Source organism: Phoxinus phoxinus, assembly GCF_949152265.1.
Source record: "Phoxinus phoxinus genome assembly, chromosome: 2".
In the NCBI taxonomy this organism is placed as follows: Eukaryota; Metazoa; Chordata; class Actinopteri; order Cypriniformes; family Leuciscidae; genus Phoxinus; species Phoxinus phoxinus.
Window position 1 is genome coordinate 40,326,527 of NC_136877.1, and position 27,049 is coordinate 40,353,575.

The 27,049-nt window shown below is 38.0% G+C and overlaps 1 protein-coding gene across 3 annotated transcripts in view; it reads right to left on the reverse strand.

The window, feature by feature from the left end:
- The window catches only part of LOC307011199 (diacylglycerol kinase delta), a 68,622-nt gene that overhangs the window by 3,827 nt on the left and 37,746 nt on the right, over window positions 1-27,049 (reverse strand). For 2 of the 3 annotated variants that reach the window (XM_079636600.1, XM_079636601.1), the window contains 23 exons: window positions 15,557-15,667; window positions 15,363-15,443; window positions 15,141-15,245; window positions 13,769-13,901; window positions 13,392-13,498; window positions 13,187-13,312; window positions 12,830-12,932; window positions 11,976-12,135; window positions 11,599-11,707; window positions 10,709-10,848; window positions 10,501-10,609; window positions 10,218-10,303; window positions 9,991-10,090; window positions 9,555-9,759; window positions 8,159-8,257; window positions 6,818-6,908; window positions 5,907-6,014; window positions 5,626-5,722; window positions 5,190-5,297; window positions 3,322-3,435; window positions 2,445-2,579; window positions 465-625; window positions 7-121 (listed from right to left, as the gene is read on the reverse strand). In XM_079636600.1, the coding sequence (XP_079492726.1) occupies window positions 7-121; window positions 465-625; window positions 2,445-2,579; window positions 3,322-3,435; window positions 5,190-5,297; window positions 5,626-5,722; window positions 5,907-6,014; window positions 6,818-6,908; window positions 8,159-8,257; window positions 9,555-9,759; window positions 9,991-10,090; window positions 10,218-10,303; window positions 10,501-10,609; window positions 10,709-10,848; window positions 11,599-11,707; window positions 11,976-12,135; window positions 12,830-12,932; window positions 13,187-13,312; window positions 13,392-13,498; window positions 13,769-13,901; window positions 15,141-15,245; window positions 15,363-15,443; window positions 15,557-15,667 (2,703 nt within the window). Of the gene's footprint in view, window positions 1-6; window positions 122-464; window positions 626-2,444; window positions 2,580-3,321; window positions 3,436-5,189; window positions 5,298-5,625; window positions 5,723-5,906; window positions 6,015-6,817; window positions 6,909-8,158; window positions 8,258-9,554; window positions 9,760-9,990; window positions 10,091-10,217; window positions 10,304-10,500; window positions 10,610-10,708; window positions 10,849-11,598; window positions 11,708-11,975; window positions 12,136-12,829; window positions 12,933-13,186; window positions 13,313-13,391; window positions 13,499-13,768; window positions 13,902-14,139; window positions 14,258-15,140; window positions 15,246-15,362; window positions 15,444-15,556; window positions 15,668-27,049 lie in introns of those variants that run through there. The other variant, XM_079636602.1, reaches the window with a different exon arrangement.

Here is a 27,049-nt window from a genome sequence, read left to right on the forward strand (position 1 = left end):
GCTCACCTCAGGACTGGAGGGTTTGGAGGGGAAGGCTTCACTGAGGACCGCAGCACTGGCATTGACAGAATGAGCTAATTCCTGCTCCACCACCTTATGAGTCTTTGCCACTTCCCGGATCCTACAAAACATAACCACACATTCAGCAGCAGCATAACACATATATTCCCATCCATATATACACCATTTAATACAAGGCTTTAAATGCAACTGTGAATCTAAAATTACTTGTGAATCAATACAAGGAAGTGTCACATTTCTAAGAATTAGAAGTTCCAGTCATGGGTGCGGTTTCCAGGTAAAATGGACAGAGTTTGTTTCTTTAATAGTCCTCAAATAGTTATGAAAGGGCGTCTCACATTCATATGCATTGATATTCACAGTGGTGTGACATTCCTGTTGGGTTACAAACTTATTTTTGTGTAGGTGTCATAGACTCTTCATACAGGCACACACAGACATACCTGTAGATGAGTGACTCTGCCACTATGCCAAGCTGCTGAACCTGTGCGCATTCCTCCTCCGTCAGATACTCCATGGACTGCTGGGAGTTCAGTCGGGGCCGGGCCGGGCGGCTGTCTCCTTTCCGCTTGTCTTCCCACGATTTCAGCGTGCTCTCGAATGCCTTGTGTCACAGCAACATACAATGTTGACAGAATGCAGAGCATCTACACTAATATTGAGTACAATGGCCTAGTTACTGGTCTCTGTCATTGATAACAATTAGAATGAGTTTCTTGAGCACTAAAGCAACATATTAGAATGACTTCTGAAGGATCATGTAACACTAGCTACATTTATATGGATTGGATTTTGTTTGAATGCTAAATAAAGTGATCGGGTTTGGTTTGTGTGCAGATTTGATCTTTTTGACATGCGCACACTGCATGATTATACAGTTTCCAGCTGTAACCATCCTCCTTTTCTTTGTTTTAAAAAGCAGACCTAATATTTATCTGTTTCAGGTCCTAATTAGGAGATGACAAGCACATGAAGCTTTGTGCCGCGCTGCTTATATTTATCAAGCAGTAAACACACCCCTTCCTGAGCCCAAAACAAGGCGTCTGTGGATGAGAGTCCGAAGCAAGGACTGTCCTGCAGCGCTTCACAGACGATGAGTGGAAGGAGAATTTTAGAATTTTGACACCACAGTCATTTATGACACTTGATAACATGGTCTGTCTGAATACTCGATTCTGATTGGCTGGAAGGTGTCCAATAAAACGGTTCAATGCACAGGTAGTTCCAAGTCAGTTTAATCACCGGTCTATATTAATGCACTGTTTTCATTGAAGCGCACACATACATGTCACTCGCACACTGAGAGCGGAGTTTGCGCTGCGCACACACAAAACAGGAGTATAGAAACTTATCAAAGCTGTCCACGACTTTTAGTTATCAAATAGCTTCACTACTGAATTGCTACATTATATTTCTCAGGAATGAGGGGGTAACATTGCAATTTTGAAGTAATTAAACTCACAGTTTCTTTGTTAATAGAGAGAGAGAGAGAGAGAGAGAGAGAGAGAGAGAGAGAGAGAGAGAGAGAGAGAGAGAGAGAGAGAGAGAGGGAGAGAAGGATAGAGAGGGAGGGAGGGAGGAGAGAGAGAGAGAGAGAGAGAGAGAGAGAGAGAGAGAGAGAGAGAGAGAGAGAGAGAGAGAGAGAGAGAGAGAGAGAGAGAGAGAGAGAGAGAGAGAGAGAGAGAGAGAGAGAGAGAGAGAGAGAGAGAGAGAGAGAGATTAATTAAACTAAATGCAATTCATTCATTCAAATAAATGTAATCTAACCGCACTACTTTATCTCTGTGTCTGATTCAAAGCGGGCAGAATGCTAGATATAACGAGCAGTAACTGACGAAAATAACCGTCAGTTTTACCCTTCTGGTCAAATATTGCGCTGAAAACATCAATAACAGCTTAAATTGTCAGTGCTGGCAAATGACCATGGTATAAGCAGGATAATCCACGGCTAGCTTTAATGCACTTCGCGTTGGGCAGTTATTTGCCTCCACGTCATGCATTAAAAAAGTTTCATACACAGCTAGCCATGGATTATCCCTTACATATTCAACAACAGCTCATCTTATACATCCGTACACAATTTCTACGTCATTGCACATGCACATAACCTTTCAATTTCGGTTTTAAATACGATCCATTTCCTGTTTTTAATTTTTGTTTTCCAACCCCATACTTTTGAATGATAGTGTATGCATGTTCATCTGCAAAACTAAGCTGAAAAAGCTTGTTTTTCTGGTGAAACTGACAGGAGGTTCTGCTGGTTAGTCTAATGGGGACAGTTGATAACCAGTATCCCACAAGTGATCACGCAACACATAGGGGTGATTAGCGATGCTGGTCTGTTCAGAAAGATTGACAAATATTTTAAAGAAGAGAAAATAAGATGAGCGCACGCACGCACACACACACACACACACACTGACCCGGTCTCTGGTGAGCATCTGGGCTCGGTTCCTGTGGACAATTTGGACGATGCCAGGAGGCTGAATCCAGGCCTCACCATCCACCTGCACAGGTACGCCTTCATCACCCAGGATAGTGATCTTCACCTGCCGACACTGAGGAAACAGCCAGTGTCAAAGCACATCTGAACTCGTATGACTCATGAAAAATTACATTTAAATTGCCAGATGATACATATTATTAAATTATTTTACCAGAAATAACCCATAAACAAGTTCTCATATACACATAACAACATTAGATGATCAACATTTAAAAATTCACCTACCCAACAGCAGTTACTTTTATTTTAAAGAGAGTATAGACAACTGTATTTTATTTTAGTTCTGTATATTTCATTATATTTAATAAATTGAGTTTCATTTTTACCACAGTTGAAGAAAACGTTTCCCAGAATGCTCTAATGTACTCTAATCTCTTCAAAATGGATATAATTAGTCTAAATTACTGATGCAATTATTGTGTTGTCACAAAAATAATTTTGGACTAATTTCTCCATCGTGTGACTGTTGAATTTCTTTGAATTGCAATGGACTTTATGCACAGCTGCACTACTTCCTGAACTTTAGCCAGCTCCTTTGTTTCCTGTCTGCCGTTATTGGACAAACTGATTAATCCAGGTGTGCCTGACCAACAACAATAATCAGACACACCTGGATTAATCAGTTTTTGTCAAATAATGGCAGACAGGAAACAAAGGAGCTGTCACTATGATTCAAATTCCAGTTAGGGTGTAGTTGAATTTAATTTATATTCCAACCCGTGAATTGACGGGAAGATAATAATATATATAATATAATAATTGTTAAATTCTGCATTGTGTCCTAGTGTTCAGACCTGTGTGATGCGGTGATGTTGTAGGTTGATGACTCGAGACATGGCCATCTGCATGCTGCCGAACACAGCCACCACTTCCAGCTTCTTATCATCAAACGATGGAGCTCCAAAATTCTACACAAACAAATACAATGGCAGACAATATTTCATAACGTCCACCGTTGAACCACATTCTGAAAATCTGAACTATTCTTTATTTACACAAGTCTATATCTATCTATCTAAATATATATATGTTAAGATAAGCAGCTTGAAACATGAAACACAGGAAGGACCAGATGTCTTATGTGTGCACTCTGATTCTTACTGGGAAATTATATCATGGTTTTCCACTTTACAGGAAATAATTTGACACTTATCCAAACAGCATCACTCCAGGTTGGCTATCCTCTGTTATATATGTATTTTTCAAAAAAAAATTTGCACTGTGTACCTAAAGCTACAATATGTAATTTTGTAACCCTGTTAGGGGTCGCTAACCTCTTACAATAACAAAGGCGTAGGTTGATGGCGCATAAGCGGAATTATGAAACTTGTCGTCAAGCTGATGGATCTAATAATGTTTATGGATGAGTGAATACATTGATGTTTTTTAACATGACTGTGGTATGAAGCAGGGTGCGATTGCTAATGAGAGACAGATATCAGCGCCACACGCGAGTCCCGCGGATATAAAGGAATAAGGACATTTCATTCTACCGAACTACCCGCAAGTGCAGAATTACTACTCACACAGGTCAGTTTATTTGACGAATTAAACTTGTTAGGTAACGCAGCGCTGTTTCACTTGCTCTACACTATCACACTAAACTGCATTTGAGTGTGTTGAAAGCTATAATGTTATTCTATGTGTTAGTTTGTTGGCCATATGAGACTAGCAATATAGATCAATATTAGAATAACATACAGATCATATTCTAACATTTAATCATGTTGAGCTATATAACATTGATTTGTTTTATTTGCTCACCTGTCTAATAAAGTACATGCAAGAGTGGCGTCTCTGTCAAGTCTCTGTCAAGTCACGGACACGGAGCTCTTGGCATCTCGAAAACACCACGCTGATATTGATCCTCATTTTAGTTCTCCTTTTGTCCCAAAGTCTGCTTGCCATGGTCCACAATGTTTGAACGGAACGAAACAACAACAGCGTGAGCGTGCCGCTAGACGTAACGCAGTTGTCCACGTCTGTCGCCATGGTTACTATGGCAGTACGAGCAGAAACCAAGGATAACGCGAATATTACGTCAGGGATATAATGACCAGGGACGAGCCATTATTTAAAATGGAAATTTCTTTGGGATTAAAAATCTTTGGGAACTTTTGGGATATTGTAAGTACATAGCTGCAGGAAATATATATAACAATATGCATTTTTGTAATAAAATGGATATTTTATTACAAAAATCTTACATATTGTACCTTTAAGAAACACTGGATGAGCAAGAGCTTAACATTTTTCTAAAATGTAGACTTCAGCTTACTGTAAATGATCATACTTGTTACATTTGCACTGCTCTTTTACGCTCTCATATTTTTCTATTTTCCACCATTTATTCGCCACACCAGTTTCATATTGCTTCCTGTTTATTCGCCATTCGCCACAATGCATTTTGAAAAATGATGAAAGGATATTGATGGATTGATGAGTGGTTGTAAATGTGGTTGATGTATTCTGAAAGTCATATTTGCAGGAAGAAAGTCTGGCTAGGAGGCATTGTTTATTGACAGCTCAGAACATTAAAAAGATGCACTGAGGATAAATGAACGGCACAGACTCTGATTTTTCACTTTGTTGAACTGAACTGCCCTCCGGAAAGTAAAGTTATAAGTTCTGAACTGAAATTCGGTTTCATTGATGGACTCACATTGTCCTCTTTGGTGCCACCCCAGAAATTAATGCCTCCTGCATAGCTGGGGATGTTCAAAACGGCAAGACCCTGAAGACTCGGCAAGGACATGGGCACTCCATCACACTGCACAGAGAGAGAGAGAGAGAGAGAGAGAGAGAGAGAGAGAGGAGAGAGAGAGAGAGGGAGAGAGAGAGAGAGAGAGACATATGATGTAATGTACAGCTTCTCAGAACAACGTTTGAAACATGAAACCATGACCACTTAGATGAAAATTACATCTACACATAAATACACAGTGGCAAAGCATCATTCATAGTGTGTGAAGTGAAGTAAATGGCACAAAGAGTACTTCCTCTTCCCCTTAAAGGTCAGAAAAGGGAGAAATACATTCTGCCCAAATGTCAGCATCTTGCATTCCCTTTCTCTCTGTGTGTCCAACACATGCTCATACCTCCAGCTGGACTCTTTGCTCCAGGTTCTTGTAAGTTTTCTGCACCAGTTCTTTGGTCCCTAGCACTCCATACCACATCATGTTTTTAGTGCGACTACTGTGGAAAAAAAATTATGAAATTTCACTGTTCTAATCAGCAATATATAAACAACATTATCAATGAAAAATACAACAACTTTAAAAGCAAAACTATAACTAGTAATGCCACATCTCTGAAATACATTTTCATTTGGATTTGATGGATCCTATTCTGCAATTATCAAACATTTCTTCTTTCTTACCTGCACTTTTTTGGGTGCTCATCTCTCTTGTTGTTGAACTCCAAAGATATTTTGGCATCCAGCCCGATGCCAAAATAGTTATTCATCACACACTTTTCTGTGCACTGCCTGTGGAACAGAGAGACAAGCAGGATGAATTGTGTAAGCTGAGTCACAAAAGGACTGACTTATGAATAAAAAATGTTTTTGAAGTGCTAAATAAACAGAAAAGGTGGATGTATTCATCATACATCATTCACAAGGAAAATGTATTCATTTATAGATTAAATTGTTGCAATGTCACATAAGCAACTGTCTCTTATAGTGATGGATATGAGGAGTGCTAAGCTTCTAATGATCTATTAAACATTATATAATACAGATATCTAATTAAATTTTTTTTTTTAATTCTCAAGCACCAAATCAGCATATGAGAATGATCAATGAGTAATGATGCTGAAAATTCACCTTTGCCATCACAGGAATAAATTAAAATTTTAAATAGAAAACAGTTATTTTAAATTGCAATAATATTTCACAATATTACTGTTTTTTACTGTATCTGTCAAATAAATGCAGCCTCAGTGAGCATAAGAGACTACTTTCAAAAACATTAAAAAAATAAAATTTTAGCTAATCTAGAACAACTCTTTTCAGATCTATAATTATGTAAATAATGCTAACATTGTAAATGTGAGCCCTACAGCCTGTAGATGGAAACATATAGGCCTGGGATAAAAATAGATTTATGTCCACTGAGACTGTGATGGACTAGTGTGTCGGTGAGTGGAATAGCAAACACTGTGGTATATTACACTGTCAACATGGTTTTAGAGCTACTGGAACCTCAGATGTCATTACTGCACTTCTCTGGAGAAAGATAAGAGCTCTGCCATGTGTGTGTGTGTGTGTGTGTGTTTGCACAGTCTTACACAGACTCTTCAGAGAAAAGCACAGTGCTGAAGCTCTCGGACTTCTCCAGTAATATAGGGGTTGTGGTGGTTGGACTCAATGTGTTTTGACCTGCCAATGCAATAAAGGAATAGAAGAGTGAGAGAGTGATGTGCAAAATGCAGCCATAAAAAAATAATAATAAAAAAAATAGAATCACTACAAAAACTTCAATAGCAATAGTACAATAATAACAACTGTGTATTAAACTGTTCTGGAAAAAAAAGCTTTTGAATTTACTTTTTTTCACTTTTTTCTTCGATAAGTGGTTGAATGATCTACTTTTAGATATAAGTTCATGCTACTACCGGTACTTATTTTTGGTAGTTTAATTCAATTACCGGTATTTTGTGTATGATGTACTCCTTGAAAATGATTCAAAGCTTAATATAATTATGACTAGCTTACTTAAAATTTAGTTGAGTAAGACTGAAAATCTTTGTCTTAATTTTACATATACATACAGTAAATGAGTTACATAATTTGAGGAAACAGATTTCTTTAAACCATATGAGTTTAAATATTTGAGCACTGTGAACTGTAAATTTCATGAGTCTAATAAAAATAATATTTCTTATAACTAAATAACTCTTACTTGAGTTACTTGTTATTAAATGTTACTTGATTAACACCCAACGTAACTAACCAATTAAACAAACATTAATTAACGCAAACAAATACACAGAGTAGTTTACATGTGAATTTAAAGTTAAGAAAACTAATTTCCAGTTGACTGAACAAATACTTGTCAATTAAAGCTAAAGTTATTTTCTTTTAAAGAATTCAAATTAAACTAAGCTCACTCGATTACACACATTTGTTAGTAACACTGACAAGAGTAGATTTAGTAAAAACTAGCATCAGTGAAAGTAGTTTTCAGTTTTCAGAGTACTCATTTCATGCGTTCATATATCAGTGATTCATTTAGAGAAATATTACATAAAAATCTAAATATTTTCTAAATCAAAATGTTTATAATAAAATAAATAAAACAGTTATTCATGCAAAATGGGTTTAGTGCAGCCATTTATGTGAGCTAATGCAGTGTTATGCATGTTGATATAGTTGATGTTAATGAACTGTTGCTCCTTAAAGTGATCCTTGGCCTTTTTTTTTCTGACAGTTCTGAGGGACGACCTTTTCTAGACAGTGTCTGTGTTGTATGATGTAGTTTTTTTACTTTCAACAGGGCATGCAAACACATAGTTTTCATGCAATTGTGCTAAGAACATCTTTAATTGATCAAAATGCCAATGTTTGAATGAACTAAAGAGATAAAAATGTGCAGGGGAAAATGTAATCGAGAAGAGTGTGTCACTCACGTGGCTCCGCCTCTTTGAGGTCCTCACTGCTGCCTCTTTTGATTGATGAGGAGGATGACATTCTCTGTACCTGAGTGTGTCTGTTCTGCTCATCCACCACTGAAAGAAAGCAATCAATAGCAACCTAATTAAATATTGGGTAAAGTTTCCCAGAAGCCACTGTAACATGCGTGTACATTCCTGTATCTGCAAACCACAGATTGTAGTTTTATCTTATTTAAATACAATCATGGTAAAAAAGTAAAATGTTAATTACTGAAGCCTTGTTTTTCTCTCTGGGCATGTTTTGAAAATGTTATCTCACAATTATCTTAAAGGGTTAGTTCACCCAAAAATGAAAATAATGTCATTAATGACTCACCCTCATGTCGTTCTAAGCCCGTAAGACCTCCGTTCATCTTCGGAACACAGTTTAAGATATTTTAGATTTAGTCCGAGAGATTTCTGTCCCTCCATTGAAGCTGTATATACAGTATACTGTCCGTGTCCATAAAGGTAATATAAACATCATCAAAGTAGTCCATGTGACATCAGTGGGTTAGTTAGAAGTTTTTGAAGCATCGAAAATACTTTTTGGTCCAAAAATAACACAAAATAAGACTTTATTACGCATTGTATTCTCTCCCGGGTCTGTTGTCAATCCTTCACAGTTACGCTGATGGCGTAAGACGCTGATGACGTGTTATCTGGTGCGCCCGAGCTTCATTTATAGACTGAGGGAAACGCACGCTGTAAAAGTGTCTCATCCGCGACATGCACATTTACGCACCATTAAAAAAATGATATCCACGCAAACAATGTAGAATAGCTTGAATATAGCGTGCGTCTTCCTCAGACTGTAAACGAAGCTCGGGCGCACCAGATAACACGTCATCAGCGTCTTCCGTCAGCAGCGTCACTGCGGAGTCCTGAACGCAGATTGACAACATACCCGGGAGAGAATACAATGCGTAATAAAGTCTTATTTTGTGTTATTTTTGGACCAAAAAGTATTTTCGATGCTTCAAAAACTTCTAACTAACCCACTGATGTCACATGGACTACTTTGATGATGTTTATATTACCTTTATGGACACGGACAGTATACTGTATATACAGCTTCAATGGAGGGACAGAAATCTCTCGGACTAAATCTAAAATATCTTAAACTGTGTTCCGAAGATGAACGGAGGTCTTACGGGCTTAGAACGACATGAGGGTGAGTCATTAATGACATTATTTTCATTTTTGGGTGAACTAACCCTTTAATGAAATACAGAAGTTTTGCCTTAGAGTACTTTACAATGCTTGAGTTATTTTCTTTTTGATGTTTATTCTATGTGTTCTAACACTGGCCCAAAATCCAATGACTTTCCACTTCCACTGATGAATGCACTCATATATTGTAAAGAATTACCCTTTTCTGCCTGATCTATGATTTGTCGGAGTGCTTTCTTCAGGCTGTTGGCCCTCAGCATGAGCTGCTCTCTTGATCTGAAGGGTCTGGACTGATCAGTGTCGCTCTCGTCTGGTGAGATGGGCCCGGCTGGTACCACCTGGGCACTGGCATCTTCGCTGAGAGCCTTAACCAAAGAGTCCAGCTTCTCGTTCAACATGGCACACTGAGATAGACACACACGCACAAATCAAAAGAGTTTATAAAGAACCAAAGACATTTAACACTTTATCTGACTCTTCATTTAACTTTGTTTAAGTTTAGCTCTTCGTTTAATCTTTTGACTGCTAATTCGCTCATTATTAAACTGTTCACTTGGCTCATCGTGTGTTGATTTTACTTAATATTTGTTTGTTCCTTTGGCTTATTATTTGAGAGTTGAGTGTTCCAGCTTTACCTTTTTTGCCATAGCATCGGCCTCCTCTTTATTCTCTGTGGCCCGTTCATAAGCTTTGCCGACCTCAGCCACAAACTCATTAACTGTTCCACAAAGAAACCTGTGAATGAAAGAGATAGGAATACAAAATGTAGAGGTTCAAAAGGATTTAAAAAAGAATGATATTCATATTCTATAAACATAACCTGCACAACACATTCATAAACACAAATCAACTGTTTACTCACTTAGCAGATGATATAACGTCACTGTGTTTGTCAGAGTCCAGGATTTTGGTCAAGTGAGTGGCAACAGAATCAGCATATTGTGTAATCTGGATTTTAAAAACATCATTTTAAAACAGAAAATCTCATTTAAATACAATTTAAGATTGTTTTTATTGTTTTTAAAGAAGTACCACTAACATGGCATTTATTTGATAAAAATACAGTAAAAACAGTGATACTGTAAAATATAATTACAATTTAAAAGACCTGTTCTCTTAGTAAATGCTTAAGAAATAAAGGTCACCTGTAGGGGGGAGTCTAATGGGTCCTGTAGGGGGGAGTCTAATGGGTCCTCCTCCTTTAAAATGGCTGGAGTCTGTTTGGTGGGCACTTCATAGGTCATCACACTCCATCTGTGACACGCACATTCAGGAACAGAGAGATGAGTTTGATGAGAGTCATTCATCCACTCATTCGTTCATTCATTCTCCTTCTTTGTCTTTGTCTCTCACCTGTCCAGCATCTTGGTTGTAGCTCTCTCCAGTTTCTCCAGTATCTGCAGCAGCTGAGCATCATCATCACAGAGTCCTCCCCAGCCCAGCACACGCGCCAGGTCATTTCCTGTGCCCAGCGGTAACACGCCCAGCTGGCACTGTTACACACACAACACAACACAATAAGAGGGTACTTCTAGAGCTAAAGACGACAAAATAAAAATGGACCATATGTAAAATACCGTTCAGGAGGTTTTGAAAATCAATCAAATCAAATTGCCGCAAGCTTTGTCAAGAGTAATATCAAATAAAATATTATATCATACACATTTTCTACCATTTAATATTAAAATGTTTTAAACCTTGTACGATATGATATGTTTCTCTGACTCTCTCCCAGAGACGGGAGGCATTTACGTATATTCTTTATATAATTAGTTCAGATTTGCATTTGTATGGATAGTAAAAGTTGTTTTAGCCGTTTTTAACTATTGAATATTTTCTTTCATGTTCTCTAATCAGCTATTTTTTATCTTTTTATTTGAAGTTGTGGATGAATCCTCTGTAAATAAAAATAAAATAAAAATAAATATTTTACCTGTTTATTTAATATTTAGAATTATTGTTTCAATTAGAAGATACATTTCAATACATTTTATAAGTAGCTATATAAAACTTTTTTTTTTTTTTACGAGTTATACAAGGCATTTGTTAAATGAAAACTAAGGGACCAAAATTACAAAACGGGCTTCTTATGTAATTTTACGAACTTCTGGTTAAAGCCCTGCCCACTTTATTCATTTATTAAGATTGTTAGAAATACAGATACAGATATTGGCTCCGTTGCACACCCCTAGTGCACATTTTCATAAGCTTTCATTAAAATACTTTATTCTGGTTATTCTGACCTGTTTGTGCAGGCTGAGTTTGTCCAGTTCAGAAAGAACCCAGCCCACGCTCCCATCTCCACCACACACTAGGATACGAAAGGTCTCAAACTTCTGGAAGAGGCGAAGCCTGTACACATAAACAAAAATAAAAAACAACAAATATGGTTCAGAGGGCAAATTCACTTTGCCAACAAAATTGTACGTTCAAAACAGAATACTATTAAAAGCTGCTCTAAGATTGAAAGTGCATAATTAGTGAGAATGTTACAGCTATCAAATAAACATGTTGGGTTGTTTTAAAAGCTACAGTGAATGATTCATTCCTGACTCTTTAACTGCCTTACAAAGTCTTTTAATTGATATTGCAGTGTGCTGTCAGCGGACGTTGATCTCACCCTAGCTGTGGGCCGCCGTTCATGAGGTCAAAGACCTGTGCCGGGTTCAGAAGCTGCCTAAACCTGCGCAGGAACTTGACACCCTGGTTGTCGCCACTCTTACTGTTCACCAGCACCAGCAGAGGACTCGAGCAGGATGGAATGGTGGCCTTCCAGAAGCCTGCAGTGAGCAAGGGATGATGAAGAAGGACAATGGTGGGATTGGAGAGGGGGGAAAGAGAGTGGGAATGAGAGAAGGAGAGGAGAGGAAAAGCACTTGGGAGGGGTGTCATGTTTGGAAATGTAACCATCTTTAACCACTGTCTCTTTAAGAACATTACTAACATTAAGAATGACATTGTTCCCATAAAATCTCTAGATGAATGCATTATGCAAAAGTTTGAGGTCTGTAAGATTCTTCTAATGCTTTTGAAATACCGGTAAGTCTCTTATGCTCACCAAGTCTGCATGTACTTGATCAAAAATACAGTAAAAACTGTAAAATTGTGAAGTATTATTACAATTTAAAGTAACTGATTTATATTTTAATTAAATTTTTAAGGATTCTTTAAAAAATAGAAAGTTAAAAAGAACAGCATTTACTTGAGAAATATTTTCATTTTTGCTGAATAAAAGTAATAATTTCTTTCGAAAAAAGAGAGAAATCGTGCTGACCTCAAACCTTTGAACGGTAGTGTAAATATATATTAAGTAATGAAATAACTGGAATAACATTTTTATTCAATGGTATTTTTAACTGACACTGATAATTATGCTTGATCTAAATAATGTCATTCGCAACGAAAAACATATGACAATGTACACAAGCGTTATGGAGACAGCTAAGCTGATGCAGTTGCCAGGGCAACCCTTACCGTCAGAGTCGATGCTGTTGAGTGCAGTGGGTGGAATGATGGAGACCTTACACTGACCCAGAGGACAAACCTTTCCCAACTGCTCCTTACAGCTATTATGCACCTACACAGAGGGAATGTACAGAGACATATATTATTGGCTACTCACAGACAGCTAACATCCATCAGTGTAACAGATGGAGGCATACTGGTTACACAAGGTACACACCTGTATAGATATGATGTCATAGTCTTTCCTGTAAACTGTGTTTATGTGGTATTTCTAGTTTTTATATTTACAGAGTGAAGTGGGTGAAATGCAATATTGATACACAGCACTGTGATCGGTTTAACAGAGTGGGCAAGAAGGTGACGTACGATGGCTTTGCACCAGAGGCACCGCCAGTCCTGTAGTCGGCGGACGCTGCCACAGTTTCGATCGCACACCTCACACTTAGCACTAACCGGCAGGTTTCCCTCCAACCACTGGTGAGGCATTGACACCTGAATACACAAACATGCTAATTTAGGTACAGATTACCACTCAGACCATATGCATGTAGAATTTAAAAGCTTCACTTACCCCATCCTCATCCTCAATGATGTCATTTCCTATGGACGCCAGAGTGGTCCACTTGCAGTTATTTGTGGATCGCACGGCACAGCGCTTGTGGGCTTTGAATTTACACACTAACACACACGCAGAGAAAAGATAACAATAAACAGGTCATCACTAGAACGGGATAACAGGCTGAAGGCAATGTTCGTATTCATGAGTCTTTGATTACGCACTAAACAAACACCGTCATTGTTCGTTCTACGAGCAGAATAAACAACGCATGAAAAGGTAAATGGCACGAAAAGGGAAAATCCAAACAAATTGTTCGTAATGAATGAGAGAGAAAAAAAACAAAACAAATATGGGAAACATGGAAAAAAAAGCTTTGTGTTTATGTTTACCTTCACAAGAAAGACCATGAGAGGTGACCCCCGGCAGAGCCTCTCGACACACGTTGCAAAAGGTGGGCCGGGCGTGAGAGCAGGCGTACCAGTTATGCATCCCGGAGAAGTGCTCCATGTTAAACTGACTGGCCTGTGATCATAAAAATCATGTCAACATCACTGCATTATAAATAAATACACATCCAAATAATAAGATCTGCAGTGATTCTCAACCAGGGGGCCTCAAGATTACTCTCTTTTGGGATTGACAACTGCATTTACTTACAGGTGTGAGTTTCGAAATGTCCCTTTCAAACAACAACTTACAGTAGCGTCTCGAATACGGTCTGTATGAACGTGCAACGGGAGTCAATCCAGTGTTCTCTTACCAGTAACAATAGCGACAGTGACCAAAGTAATATCAAAGATAGCGACGTCCAAAAAACTTAAAAGTATTATCACTTTTGACATGACAAGAGTCCAATCGAGCCGCGAGTTCATCCGTCAAATCTTCATTAACCGACAGCAGCTTTTATATCTAGGTGGAGAGCAGAGCTTTTCAGTCAAGCGTAGAGCACAAAACCAACAGGAGCCGCTCCGGTGGAGGACAGTGACTGGATCTAAAACCTTCAGATGACACAGATCATATATCCATTGCTGTAAGTTACCAAAAGCAAAACCACACACAAAACCCACAACAAACAGTAGACACGCCTTTGTGCAGCGTAGAGCGGCTCTCTCGCACTGTGTGATGTGAAAGACAACTAGTGGTCCAAACCGGTTCCATTCACACAGTGCGGGTTTTACGAGAATGCTGTTGTGAGTCCTGAAAATTGACAGATGTGAGTTCGGTTATAGAATACTTGTCACTCCCGTAAACAACTGATCTCTGTGTGAACGTAACCGCATTGAGGACTCAAATAGAGGACTGAGAACGGTATTCTGTTGCTGTGTGAACATGGCCATAATGTTTTAAATTTAAATTATCTAAGTAAATTCAAAAGTAATGTAATAAAATGTGAAAAAGCAATGGCCATTTTATATTATGTCAATCTCTAAAATATTTTATTGGGTAGAAACTGTGTGCATTGAGGAGTAGAAAAGGTCAAATACAACACATAAGCTACTGTTATAGACAAAGACTAGCCCGGGATCTGTTAGGAGTTATTTTTTAAAAACTTTGGCTCACAAAAAGCTCTAAAGATTTAAAAGTCACATGGATTGACATACTAACTACTTTACATCAATATTTCACCTGAACACAATTACAATTATATTAGTTACTCCTTTGGCTTTCATTTATTGATCACTTAACAAAGAGCACATTGCACATTAACTAAAGCTTTGAATGATTTTGGAGGGGTTCAAATGTGAAGGTTCAGACACTGACCTCATAAGTCTCCCATTTCTGTACAGACTTCAAAGCACTGATCCAGTCTTCCATCTCCTTCCTGCTCTCCGCACACAACATCAGCTTACGGAATGGAGTGATAACCTGGGAGAGAACGAGAGATGATTGAGAAAAATGATTGAGATACCTACATAAACATAGGCATATTCAAAAATGGTTCACAAGGTTTAAATAAAGTAATTGAAAAGAGGTTTTGCTTACTGTGAAACTGTTGTTGATGTTCTTGGTGCTGGTCTCGGCCACGCTGGCATCTGAGAGGTCGACCTCATCAAATATGAGAGACTACAACAATAAAGTAGCATGTTTTTGTCACCAACAAACACTGAAACAAGCACCTACTGTATATTTCAGCACCACCTGAGGTTCAATCTATCCCAGACGGGCCATGCTTTTACCTTTGAATCTTTGGCATAGTAGAGAGTCCTGCCTCGCAGTTTGAAATATCTCCTCTTCCATCTCTGAAAAGAGCTGGTCTGTTTGAGTAGAATACCCTCCTTTACACTCTTCTACAAAACAATGCAGAGAAGAGAAAATAAATTAAAAACGTGTACAAGACAGCTATTGCAAATACAACCATATTTTATAATAGTGTTCTGTTCATGTATCCCTACTGCCACATTTTTTATAATGAAACATTTTCATGCCATGTTAGAACTGGCTATTTTTAGAAACTGCTTCACAGCCCAATGGATTAACTGGTGTTATAAATTGCTTCTTTTGCATGTGCATGGAATTCAGTTTTCAGTTTGTTATACTAAATCATAATAAGAAATGAACACACACAAACCCCTGCGGCTCCAACTTGCATTAGCAATCCTGTAGACCTACTTCAATAACAATGGCTTATCACCAGGCCCAGATGGAATTGGTGGACTTTTTTTTGCTGTTTCTGGTTTTAAACATGATAAAATGTATTGAACAGAGCTTTATACTCTTATTGATAGACAAGAGTATAAAATTAGAAAGAATATGTATTAAACAAACATGCATGGTTCACCCAAAAATGAAAATGCTATCATTATTTACTCAAGTTCCAAACCTGTATGAATTTCTTTCTTCTGCTGAACACTAAAGATATTTTAAAGAACATATGGTAACCAAACAGTTGATGAAAATACTAAGAAGTCAATGGGGTCTATCATCTTATTTTGTGTTCAGCAGAAGAGAGAAATTCATACAGGTTTGGAATTGAGGGTGAGTATATAATGATAGCATTTTCATTTTTAGGTGAACTATCCCTTTAACCAAACCATGCATGTTTGTTTAATAGCTTTGTTAATAATAGATGTTTGAATTCTGTGGAAATCTGGAGAAATCTGAATTCTACTTATCACTACGGTATGATAATAGTTATTTTTTACACACATTGTAAGTGACTTCAGGGGAAACACTTATGTGGAATTGCATGTTTATTGGTTAAAACGATCTATGAGCCACTATCAGATTTACCATAACAACACAATCAAAACCAGTTTTTCTCTCTAACACTTTCCTTCACTCCTTCTTTGCTTGATTGTTTATAGGAAACGTTGGTTTGCTGTAAAGGCGTTACGGTAAAGCATTTAAAAAACCTGATCTGTCACGTAGCGAAATTCTTGATTAAAGATCCAACAACACTGAAGGAGGAGCTGCAACATTTCCATAAAGTTCACTATGGGCCTCCAAAACATGATCAGGTGTTCAATTCATCGCTGACTTTCATCATAAACCTTGACACTTCAATCTGGTCTGAAGGGCAGAGCAGCTAAAAGACTTTCTAGAAGTCATCAAATACAGCTGTACTTCCACTTAAGCAGTAAAATCGAATCACGATGTAGTTTGTCCTTGTCTGAACATGTAGGGGCATAGTGTGCCCTCTGATGACGTGAGATGTGGATTTCATGAGTGTATTGTGGCAGAACACCACCAGCAGCTCAGCAGAGAGACAGGCTGATGGGACAGAAATGACAGCATATCTGTCTCTAGTTGCTGTCACACTGAAAACAAGGAGAGCGAGAGTGCCGTTGCTAATCATTAAGGAAATCAAAGTGAGTAACCTAGCCAGGCAATCTGCCAAGAGTCATGATGACGTACACATGAAGGGAGTGAATTCACAGAGACAATAAGAGACTGCACACAAAAAAAAAACTAGTCTAGTGGGAAAGAAAGTATGTACCTCACTGGCTATATCTTTACACTCTCCTAAATGGACCATAATACATTAAACAAACTACCCTGAAATGTGACACAATATAATATAATATATTTTCTTATCATTTGAAAATAGACAAACTTTTAGCATTAACATGTAAAAAAATGCATTTTAAATTTCATCATGACTGTTCACACTTGAAAATCAGATACACAGCTTTACATAAGGGCCAGATTTACAAACACTCTTTTGCCGTTATAAAACTACTATCAGGATTTACTAAAGACATGCAGTGAAAAATGTGCGCTGAAAAGGCGTGGACAGAGTTGTTTTTGCCACTGACCTTATTGCATATGCATTTGTAGGAGTTTCCAATTTGAGACGCAAAATGTATGGGAGGAGAGTATTTCAATGAATCACGCAAGGTGATTTAAGGTTTCCGCTCGCCCATTTACTTATGTTTGCGCCATTATTTACCGCCTCCAAAAAAGCACGTCTTAAACCAGACGCTACCTAGATTGCGTTAGTTATTATGGAAATGATCTGACTGCGTCTGTGTTCTTTAATTTGCGAGTCGTCAGTAGATCACGCGCAGAACTTCCCACTCTCATCTGCGCTGTTTTGGAATTGCACCCTCAAGCTAATTTGCCCTGTTTAGTAAATCCGCCCCAAATTGTCCCAGATCAGAATTTTAAATGTTAGGTCACATGTGAGGATTTGAGCCACATTCAGTTGCAATGTCAATGTAACCTCTGAGTCACTTTTGCAGGTGATTATACTCTCTACATCCCTTTCAAACAGGTGTCTCATTTTCTCCATGACTCCCAGCAGGGCTCATAAATATATGTGAATTGCTCCCAGAAGGTAGTTAAATCTCTTAAAACCCCCCTTTGACAGAATAAATTAAATAATGTTTTCTTGGAGAAGTAGATTTAGGGATTAGTTGAGTCAAAAGTTATTATAATTAGATTGATATAAAAATAACATAACATCAAAATAATTGTATAAAATGTATGTTCTCATTATGTTCGCATGTATGTATATGGGTCAGTTTTGTTTTTTTAGCAGGGTCTGCTATTTTTGTGGAAACCAAATGTCCCCACGTAATCTAAAAACAAATACACTATGGAAACAAAAACAAACAAAAATTGAAAGGGTTAGTGAATATACTGTATAGAAAATATAATTAGGTCAAAAATGAAAACACAATAAAAGTCACAGTAAATAGAATTGTGCATGTAATATGACGAAAACAAATAAGTGTGTGTGAGAGACTAAACTTCAGGAGTTTGCCAGTGAAGCCTCTCTGTACAGCAAGACAAACATCAGACCCAGACATCACTCACTCCATCCTTTCAGAACAGAGCTGGTTCCACACACACACACACACACACACACACACACACACACACACACACACACACACACACACACACACACACACACACACACACACACACACACACACACACACACACACACACACACACACACACACACACACACACACACACACACAGTGATGTCAGATGGTGACTCAGAGGAATCTCACAATGATTGCTATTTTTGTTTAATCTCTACCTCTTCCTCTCCTAATCCTCCTCTCTCTCTCTCTTTTAGTTCCTCTCAAATCCTCAGTTCTGTATTCACCCAGCTCTTCTATTTCTCCTTTCTCTCTTCTTTCTTGCGTCATTTCGCCTCTCCCTGTTAATTCCCTTCTCTGTTTGCTGTCATTCTCTTCTCATTTCTCTTTTTTATCCTCCTATTTTGTCCTCTCTCTCATCTGAAGGGCACAGTGCCTCTGCTATGTCCTACATAGAGCTAGAACTACAAATCCCACGATTCCTTACAGCAAAGCTGATTAGATCCAAGGAGTTATAAAACCTGGAGAGCTATCCGTCAGCATTCCCTTTTATCTGAATGGCCAACGCCAGGCTAGAAGTACAGACTATGCTGCCATTTTTACTTCATGGGTACGAGTTGTGATGTTCACAGTTGGCAGGGACGTATTGAATTGAATTGAATCACTATATAATGCATACGTATATATTGGCTTGCTTAGTTGGGGTCACTTTGGGGAGAACTGAACTGAGCTGGATGATGACATCACTGTTTTCCACAGATCAGCTTTATGGATGAAATTAACTAATTTAATAATTGATGATCTTTTCAGCTGAACTATTACACAATTTTCTTTTAGAGCTGCTGTACAGCCAAAATGAACTCTGTTTGCATCATTGAATCATTTTCTTGTTACCACTAAAGCTGTTTTGAAACAATCTGTGTATAAAGCGTGTATTTATGCCCAGTGTTGGGGAAAGTTAGCCTTACCAGACTCTCGTACATTTCATTTGTACATTTCACTCGTACTCTCCATTGACGAGCGTTAACTTCCTTGAAGGCCATTGAGCGGAAGTACATAGGAGGGCGGAGCCAGGCTAGGTGAAAGTTACTTTTAAAAGTAATGCATTACAATATTACTCCATAAAAAACTAATTGCATCACTTAGTTACTTTTTAAGGAAAGTAATGTGTTACATTACTTTTGCGTTACGTTTTCCTCACCTGAGCGGGGTTTGCTTGTTTACTTTTAATAACAAAAAACAAAAGTTCTATTTTTGCCAAATGTAAAGGCCCTTTCACACCTAAAGTGAAATTAATAAGCATCAGGGCCAGGTAATCAAAAGTTCTACACACGTTTGCAGTAGTGGTCTACATGGAGAACCCGAGAGCTGAGGACCCGGGATTCGACCCGGGACCCGTACGGGTTTATTATTATTGTGTGTAATACCCGAGTCGATCGGACTCGGAGAACACCCGGCCGTGATCAGAGTCAGTCAGCACTGCTTGTGTGTTTTTTGTAACTTGCAACTTGTAAAATTAGGATAAGAAAAGCGTGAGCCGGGAAATAAGGTAAAAAAAACAAAAACACAAATTGCGCTAAAAAGCTCTTCAGGTTGATCCAGGCAGCTAAAGCGAATAAGCAGTCTCAATGTTTCTATGACAATCAGAGCTTCTGCAGTGACACAATGACTTTACCAATTGCTATTGGCTCTCATACTTAAAAGGCGGGACTTATTCCGCCAAGAGTGGATTAAGCTTGGAATAATGAGAGGAATAACATGGATAGAACTTTCTTGTCGGAGGATTGTAATGCATCACAGTCAGGTACAATTAAAGGGAGACGACGGCTACTAAAATTAGGTAAGACAAAAAGTTTTATTTTTCGCAAATGGTTATTTGACTTGTTACAGTTTTTCCCAACTGCTTACACACGTTTTCAAAACTATGTCTCCTTTTTTCAAAACTCTACACACAATTCCCAAAACTGCACACACAAAATGCAAATTGCCTCACATCTCCTTCAAAATGTAACACTGCATTCAAAATGCCATAAACACATGTCAGAATGAAGCATTTGCATCAAATGGCAAACACTTCTTTCATAATAGTAAATTTTTGGATATATAATGCAAACACTGTTGTTCTAAATCTAAAGCTCTTTTGTCTTTCATAGACTTCTACATTTCAATGTAATGTTCTACAGTGACAGTAATCTGCTGAGACAAGTACACTGTAAACCTTATGAATTATCTACACTGGAAACACCAATGCAATGTTGAAACAGAAAATATTTACAGTAACATTACTGTTGTTTACAGTAGCATACAAAAAAACCATAAACATATGTAAACCAAAAAAATATTCTTTAGAATACAGTAAAGAACACAATTGTTGTGTGTGGGGGATCCTGGGGGGTCCCAAGAATACATTGTTCAAAACAGGTAATCTGACATGTGACCTACTGTATTCATAGGCCTATACTACAGTAAAGCAGTGAGTGTGTGATCAGCAATTACTGTAGTGTTTGCACATGTGAGGAGTGTGTGTGTGTGTGTGTGTGTGTGTGTGGCCTGGTGAATAAGTGTAGCATTTTGTTTGGAAAAGGAAAGCAAGTCACTTCCCATTAGATTTTTGTGTTTTAGGTCGAGAATTGTGTGTAGTGTTTTGAAAAAAGTGTTTTATGCAATTGAAAACTGAGTCAAAGGCTGAGAAATAGCTTATTGTAGTTTTGCATTTTGAGTGAGAGGTTTCAAAAATCGTGTGACATGAAAAGATTGTGTGTGTAAACAGTTGGTAAAAACTGTAATAGCAATTTAATGTGGAATATGTAACAATCGGGTCCAGTCGGGTCTGTGCCTTCCCACCGGATTCGGGTCTGTGCCTTCCCACCGGATTCGGGTCCAGCTATCAAATAATAGACGGGTCCAGATTGGTTCCGGGGAGTACATTTATGGCATTTCTCGGATCTGCACGGGTCCGGGTCCAGCTTTTGAAATTATAGACCCGTGAAGACCTCTAGTTTGCAGTCTTACCACCCACTTGCACTCTTGGGCCAAATAAAAGAAATATATGGTGTAAGTAGACAAGTGGTCAAGTTGGCGCAGCGCTTCTGGGTTGTACGTCAGAACATAGGCTCACTATTCATTATCTATATGTAGTCACTTGGACTATTTTAACAATGTCTTTACTAACTTTTCTAGGATGGCAGATATCGATTAGCAGCCTATGAAGGAGTGAAATTCATAAAAAAATATCTTAATTTGTGTTCCGAAGATGAACAAAGGTCTTACGGGGTTGGAACACTCATTTTTGGGTGAACTAACCCTTTAAATAAATAAAGTATCTATGTATATTGTAACACATTTAACTATAGCAGGTTTGCGTAATATTCTGAGTTTGTATTTCACTGTTTTTATTCATTTAGAGGAATAATTAATCTGTTTTTCTTCAAGTGAGATGAGTAAATGCATGCTTACTGGACCTTTAGTCTAGACTAGAGTAGAGCTACAATCACCATCATGTTTACACAGCGCACACAACGCCTCTGCACTTCCGATTTCTCTCAACATGGGGACAGGAGAGTGTTAATTTATAAACGGGAAAACAAAGTAACTTGAGTTACTTATTTACAAGTAACTCAGATATTTAGTTGTAAATTTAAAAGTAAAATGTTACTTTACAAGTTACTTTGCAAGTTTATCCGATTATGTAACTCACATTACTTGTAATGCATTACCCCCCAAAACTGATTATGCCATCTATCAGAAGGAAATAAATCACAGCTAACCAGTCAAACCTTTACCCCTTGATTAGATCCACTAGTCTGTTGTCCCCATGCAAACACATGGCCTTGTGGTGCTGCTTTGGATCAAAAGTTAATAATTCAATTCAGTTCAGGTTTTCTCTGCTCTGAAATGAACCTACTTTTTTATAAACTATGGCTTTTGCTTAATAAATATTATTGAAAGACTCCATTAAAAAAAACTTTAATAATGTAATCTTCTGACCTCAGAATTGCTGTTAAAGCGGGTCTGAGTGGCTTTTTAAGTAAAAGCTGTAACAGCTATTAGGACAATCACGTGTCATTATACTCATAATGTCAGTTGAACAAATAAGTAATTTGTGATAGTGAAAGAGAGAGAAAGAAAGATCATTCCACTAAATATGTAAGGGAGCAATGGGAGAAAATGAAAAAGAAAGCATAGCATGGTCCTTGAAATATTGAATCCCCGAGAAATAAAAGCATCATTAACAAATGTGTACACTCCCACACTGTCCATTCGAGAGATAAATAAAATAAAATGCAGGGAATCTTAGTTAAGTGACCTACTGCCAAATGCTTAAAATAAGTAAATCAATTTACAGTATATACTGTATAAGCTGACCTTACTGACCTACTGACCTTACTGGAAAAACTAACACTGCTTGTATGTGTTAATGAATGGCTGAATACAATCACCTGAAAATCCCCCAATTTCAGCCAATCACCCTTATCTATCAGTTGCCATGGAAACACCAATGAGCTGTCAGCAAACAAAGCTGCCATTCAAACGATCAGCGTTCCAAAGACGTGGCCAAAGATTGTGCAGCACTAACAGCATGCAGGGCAATACGCTACACTACCCAGAAACATTGAAGAAAAAAATAATAACTCATTTAAAATTAATGAAGACACTTTCTTTGTTCAGCCAAGCCTGGTCAAATACACAGATCCTAATCATTAAAAACCCAGACTGTTTTTTCCCCCTCAAGAAATCCCTTGTTGATTCAGATATAAAACATAATCTTTTCCTACTTCTCATAAATAATTACAGAACTAGGCTGATGCTGAGATCTCTAAAGCTTTGTTCAGACAGGCAGGAAAAACCAGATGTATTTGGACAGATCTGACTCATCTGTCAGTGGCAGAGAACCAAATTAAATCAGATTTTTAAAATCACAGTCATATACAGTTTGAAATCCGATCAGATTTTTTATGAATAGTCTGAAAGGTCAGATTGCATTTCAAGTAATACATTTAGTTTGGCTCTCCACAGAAAAGCTTGTATGGCCTTTATGTAACATTACACAAAATGCTCAATATTGTCTGGTGGAGCAGTGTCTGAATACATTCATATTCACTTACACTTTTGTCATATCGAAAACTTGTGCATGGAAGTCAGCAATGCCTCTGTCACGTTCTCTCATGTGCCTTGTGAGTTCATATTATTTCCATTTTTCCATCCTCACTGGCAGCTGCTCTCAGTTGTCATATGAGTAAGTCTCTTGACATTGCGCTGACGCTTCGTTCATCACTATAGCAACTGATGCAGATGTACCGGATATTGATCACGCATTCTGAACAAACAGATCCGATTGCATCATTTACTGTACAAAATGACGGTCCTTAAGATCATATCGGATTAATGTGCAGTGTGTTTGATTCCACGCTCTGTATGTATGTGTGTCCAATGAGCCAGTCAGGGTGAGATGGCACAGTCTGGTTAAAGTTGAGTTAGAGCCAGACCAATTACCCAAAGCGCCCACAGAGACCATGAGTCCCTTTCACAGCTAGTAATTAACCTAATGAACTGATTACAGCCCCTGCAGTACATCCTCCGAGTGTGTATGTGCATGTGCGATCTAATTAGAGACTAAATCACACAGCCTGAGAATTTATACCTCCGAGGTGTCGCCCTGAAGAAGCCAAGACTCATTCAGTAACACTGTCAGATCCTACACATGCAGCGCGCTAATGGAAACTGCTGCACACATGTCTTTTAGCATATTAGTTTTACTAAATGATGAATAAATACATCATGTGACACACTATATAACTATAATGAATGTGCATATGAAGGGCTGCACCCATAGACACGGACGACAGCCGAGATACTCACTGATATGGGCTTCGCAATGTCCAAAACTATTATATTTCACCTAAACCTTGAATATATGATTCAAAATAGGCTACCTCAATTAAAACTTTAAATGATCTAAAAAATCCGTACTAAAAATCAGAGCATCATTGCATCATATCAGCTTATGGGAGACAGACAGCAAGAGAAAAGGAGAAAGAAATGCATTCAAGTTGTAAACGGGAGGAGACAAAGGAGACTGAGGAGCATAAAAGACTGAGTTCTTTGAACGGTAAAATGGTCAAGTGACATGGTAGATGTACCCCACCAACACACACACACACACACACACACTCTAGAGAGCATCTAATGCTGCAACCGCGTCAGCCTGCTGTGTAAGATATTAGCGTTTGTTAGATGTTAAAAATTAATGCCTTTAAATCTGAATGAGCTGCCATATCGGGTGCGTTTCAGACCTCAGGAGGAAGTGGTATTTGAGAGATATATACTGTAGACATAAGTTTGATCCAATTTATAGACTGTCAAGACACACAAGAACACTCATCGATCGATACGATGATGGGTTTTGGCTGGTGACCGAATCAGCGGAGATGAGAGAGCTGATAAATGCTAATCCTACATAACCCATTGCCACAGATCATTAAGTGTTCATGCTGATCTCTCCATCAACATCCTTTCAAAGATATCTCATTATCTTGTGATAAAAACAGAAGTCAGGAGGCAGATACAGTATGTTCCTTTTTACATAGAAATGCTAATACGAATGAGAGATGTCATCTTAGCATTATGGTTCCTATTTTAACGATCTGAAACGCAAGTACAGTATCAAGTGCGAAACGCAAGTAACTGTGGGTGGATGCGCTGTTATACCGGTGGGAAAAATGACTCTTGCGCCAGACACAAATCTAAAATGGGTTGGCCTGAAGTAGCTGCATTACTCATAGGTGTGGTTTGGGCGTAACGTGAAATAAACCAATCAGAGCGTCATCTCACATTCCCTTTAAGAGCAGGCGCGCTTGTTCCATGGCGGATTGCTATTATTACGGCGGATTTGCCAGGCGCGCGGCAAGAGCGGTTCACACTCACAGCCGAGGAGACCGACGTTCTCATCGGGGCCGTAAAAGACAGAGAAGTGACATTGGGGAGGGGAGAAACCCAGCCAAATTAGCTTCGGTTAAACAGGCGTATAATAATTTGGGTAAATGTGTAAGCTAGATTTATTTTTCCACGTCTTCATGGACACAAAATGATTTCCCTCGTGTGTTAATATTTTTCCTTGTAATAATGTATGATTTGCAAAAATGGGAACTGCTGCGTCTGTGTAGATGAGAGAATCAAAGTGTATGTGCGTTGTGCACATTATGGCCAAGCATGCGCCCTTAAAATACCATATGAATAACACGCGCAACGCGCCACTGACTTTAGATGGCGGATATTGTTTTCTGGAACTGCAAAATAGCACCAGGGAACGTTTGCTCCGGAACACGCCTCCTCTTTTCGCTGAACCGCCCCCGGGAGCGTAAGTTCATTCACTAATATACCGACGTGCGTCTGTGGAGGGAAAAGTCCGCTGTGCGTCGGGTGCAAAATAGGAATGATACATGCGTCGGTGTATAAAGTCAATTGCGTGCAAGATAGGGCCCAAAAAGTGTTATTTTTATTATTAATAAAAAAAATCTATTTAGCTTTACTACTTCATCTTGAATATTTTTGTCAGTTGCCAAGGCGACATTTCTAATTTTCTTAAGTTTATACAGGTGAAACTCGAAAAAAAATTATATTGTGCAAAAGTTAATTTATTTCAGTAATTCAACTTAAAAGGTGAAACTAATATATTATATAGACTCATTAAATGCAAAGTGAGATATTTCAAGCCTTTATTTGTTATAATTTGAATGATTATGGCTTACAGCGAAAACCCCAAATTCAAAATTAGAATATTGTGAAAAGGTTTTCATAGCTGTAAGCAATAATCATCAAAATTATATATAGCCTACAGTATAATATATTAGTTTCACCTTTTAAGTTGAATTACTGAAATAAATGAACTTTTGCATGATATTAAAATTTTTCGAGTTTCACCTGTAGGCCATATTTAAACTTACTATTTAAACTATTAACAATAAATGGTTAATTTATTTTGTTTTGAATGCTGCTCCACAAGGTCATTCTTACTTATTCATAGCTTATTTAATTTAAGTGTCAGTTGGTCTCAGAAGCTGCTCCTAAAATACCTTAGACAATACCTTAACAAAAAAGAAATGAAAAGGATCTAATTATTAACATTCAGTATGAGTACAGAGCTATGAAATGAATGTGGTTAGCATAGCTCACATAATCTGGTTTTGGAAGAATCTGATCAGGTTTGACAACCATTTTGGCATCATAGCAAATCCAGCACAGTTTGTGACATTACTGAGATTTCTTCCATAGGAGACACATATAAGATTACCAAGATCTTTAGCACTAGACAGGGATTATTCTTTCAAACAAATGTTTCAGTTACATTGATTAACCTAGGATGTCCGTGATTTCATGTACATTATATGTTTATAA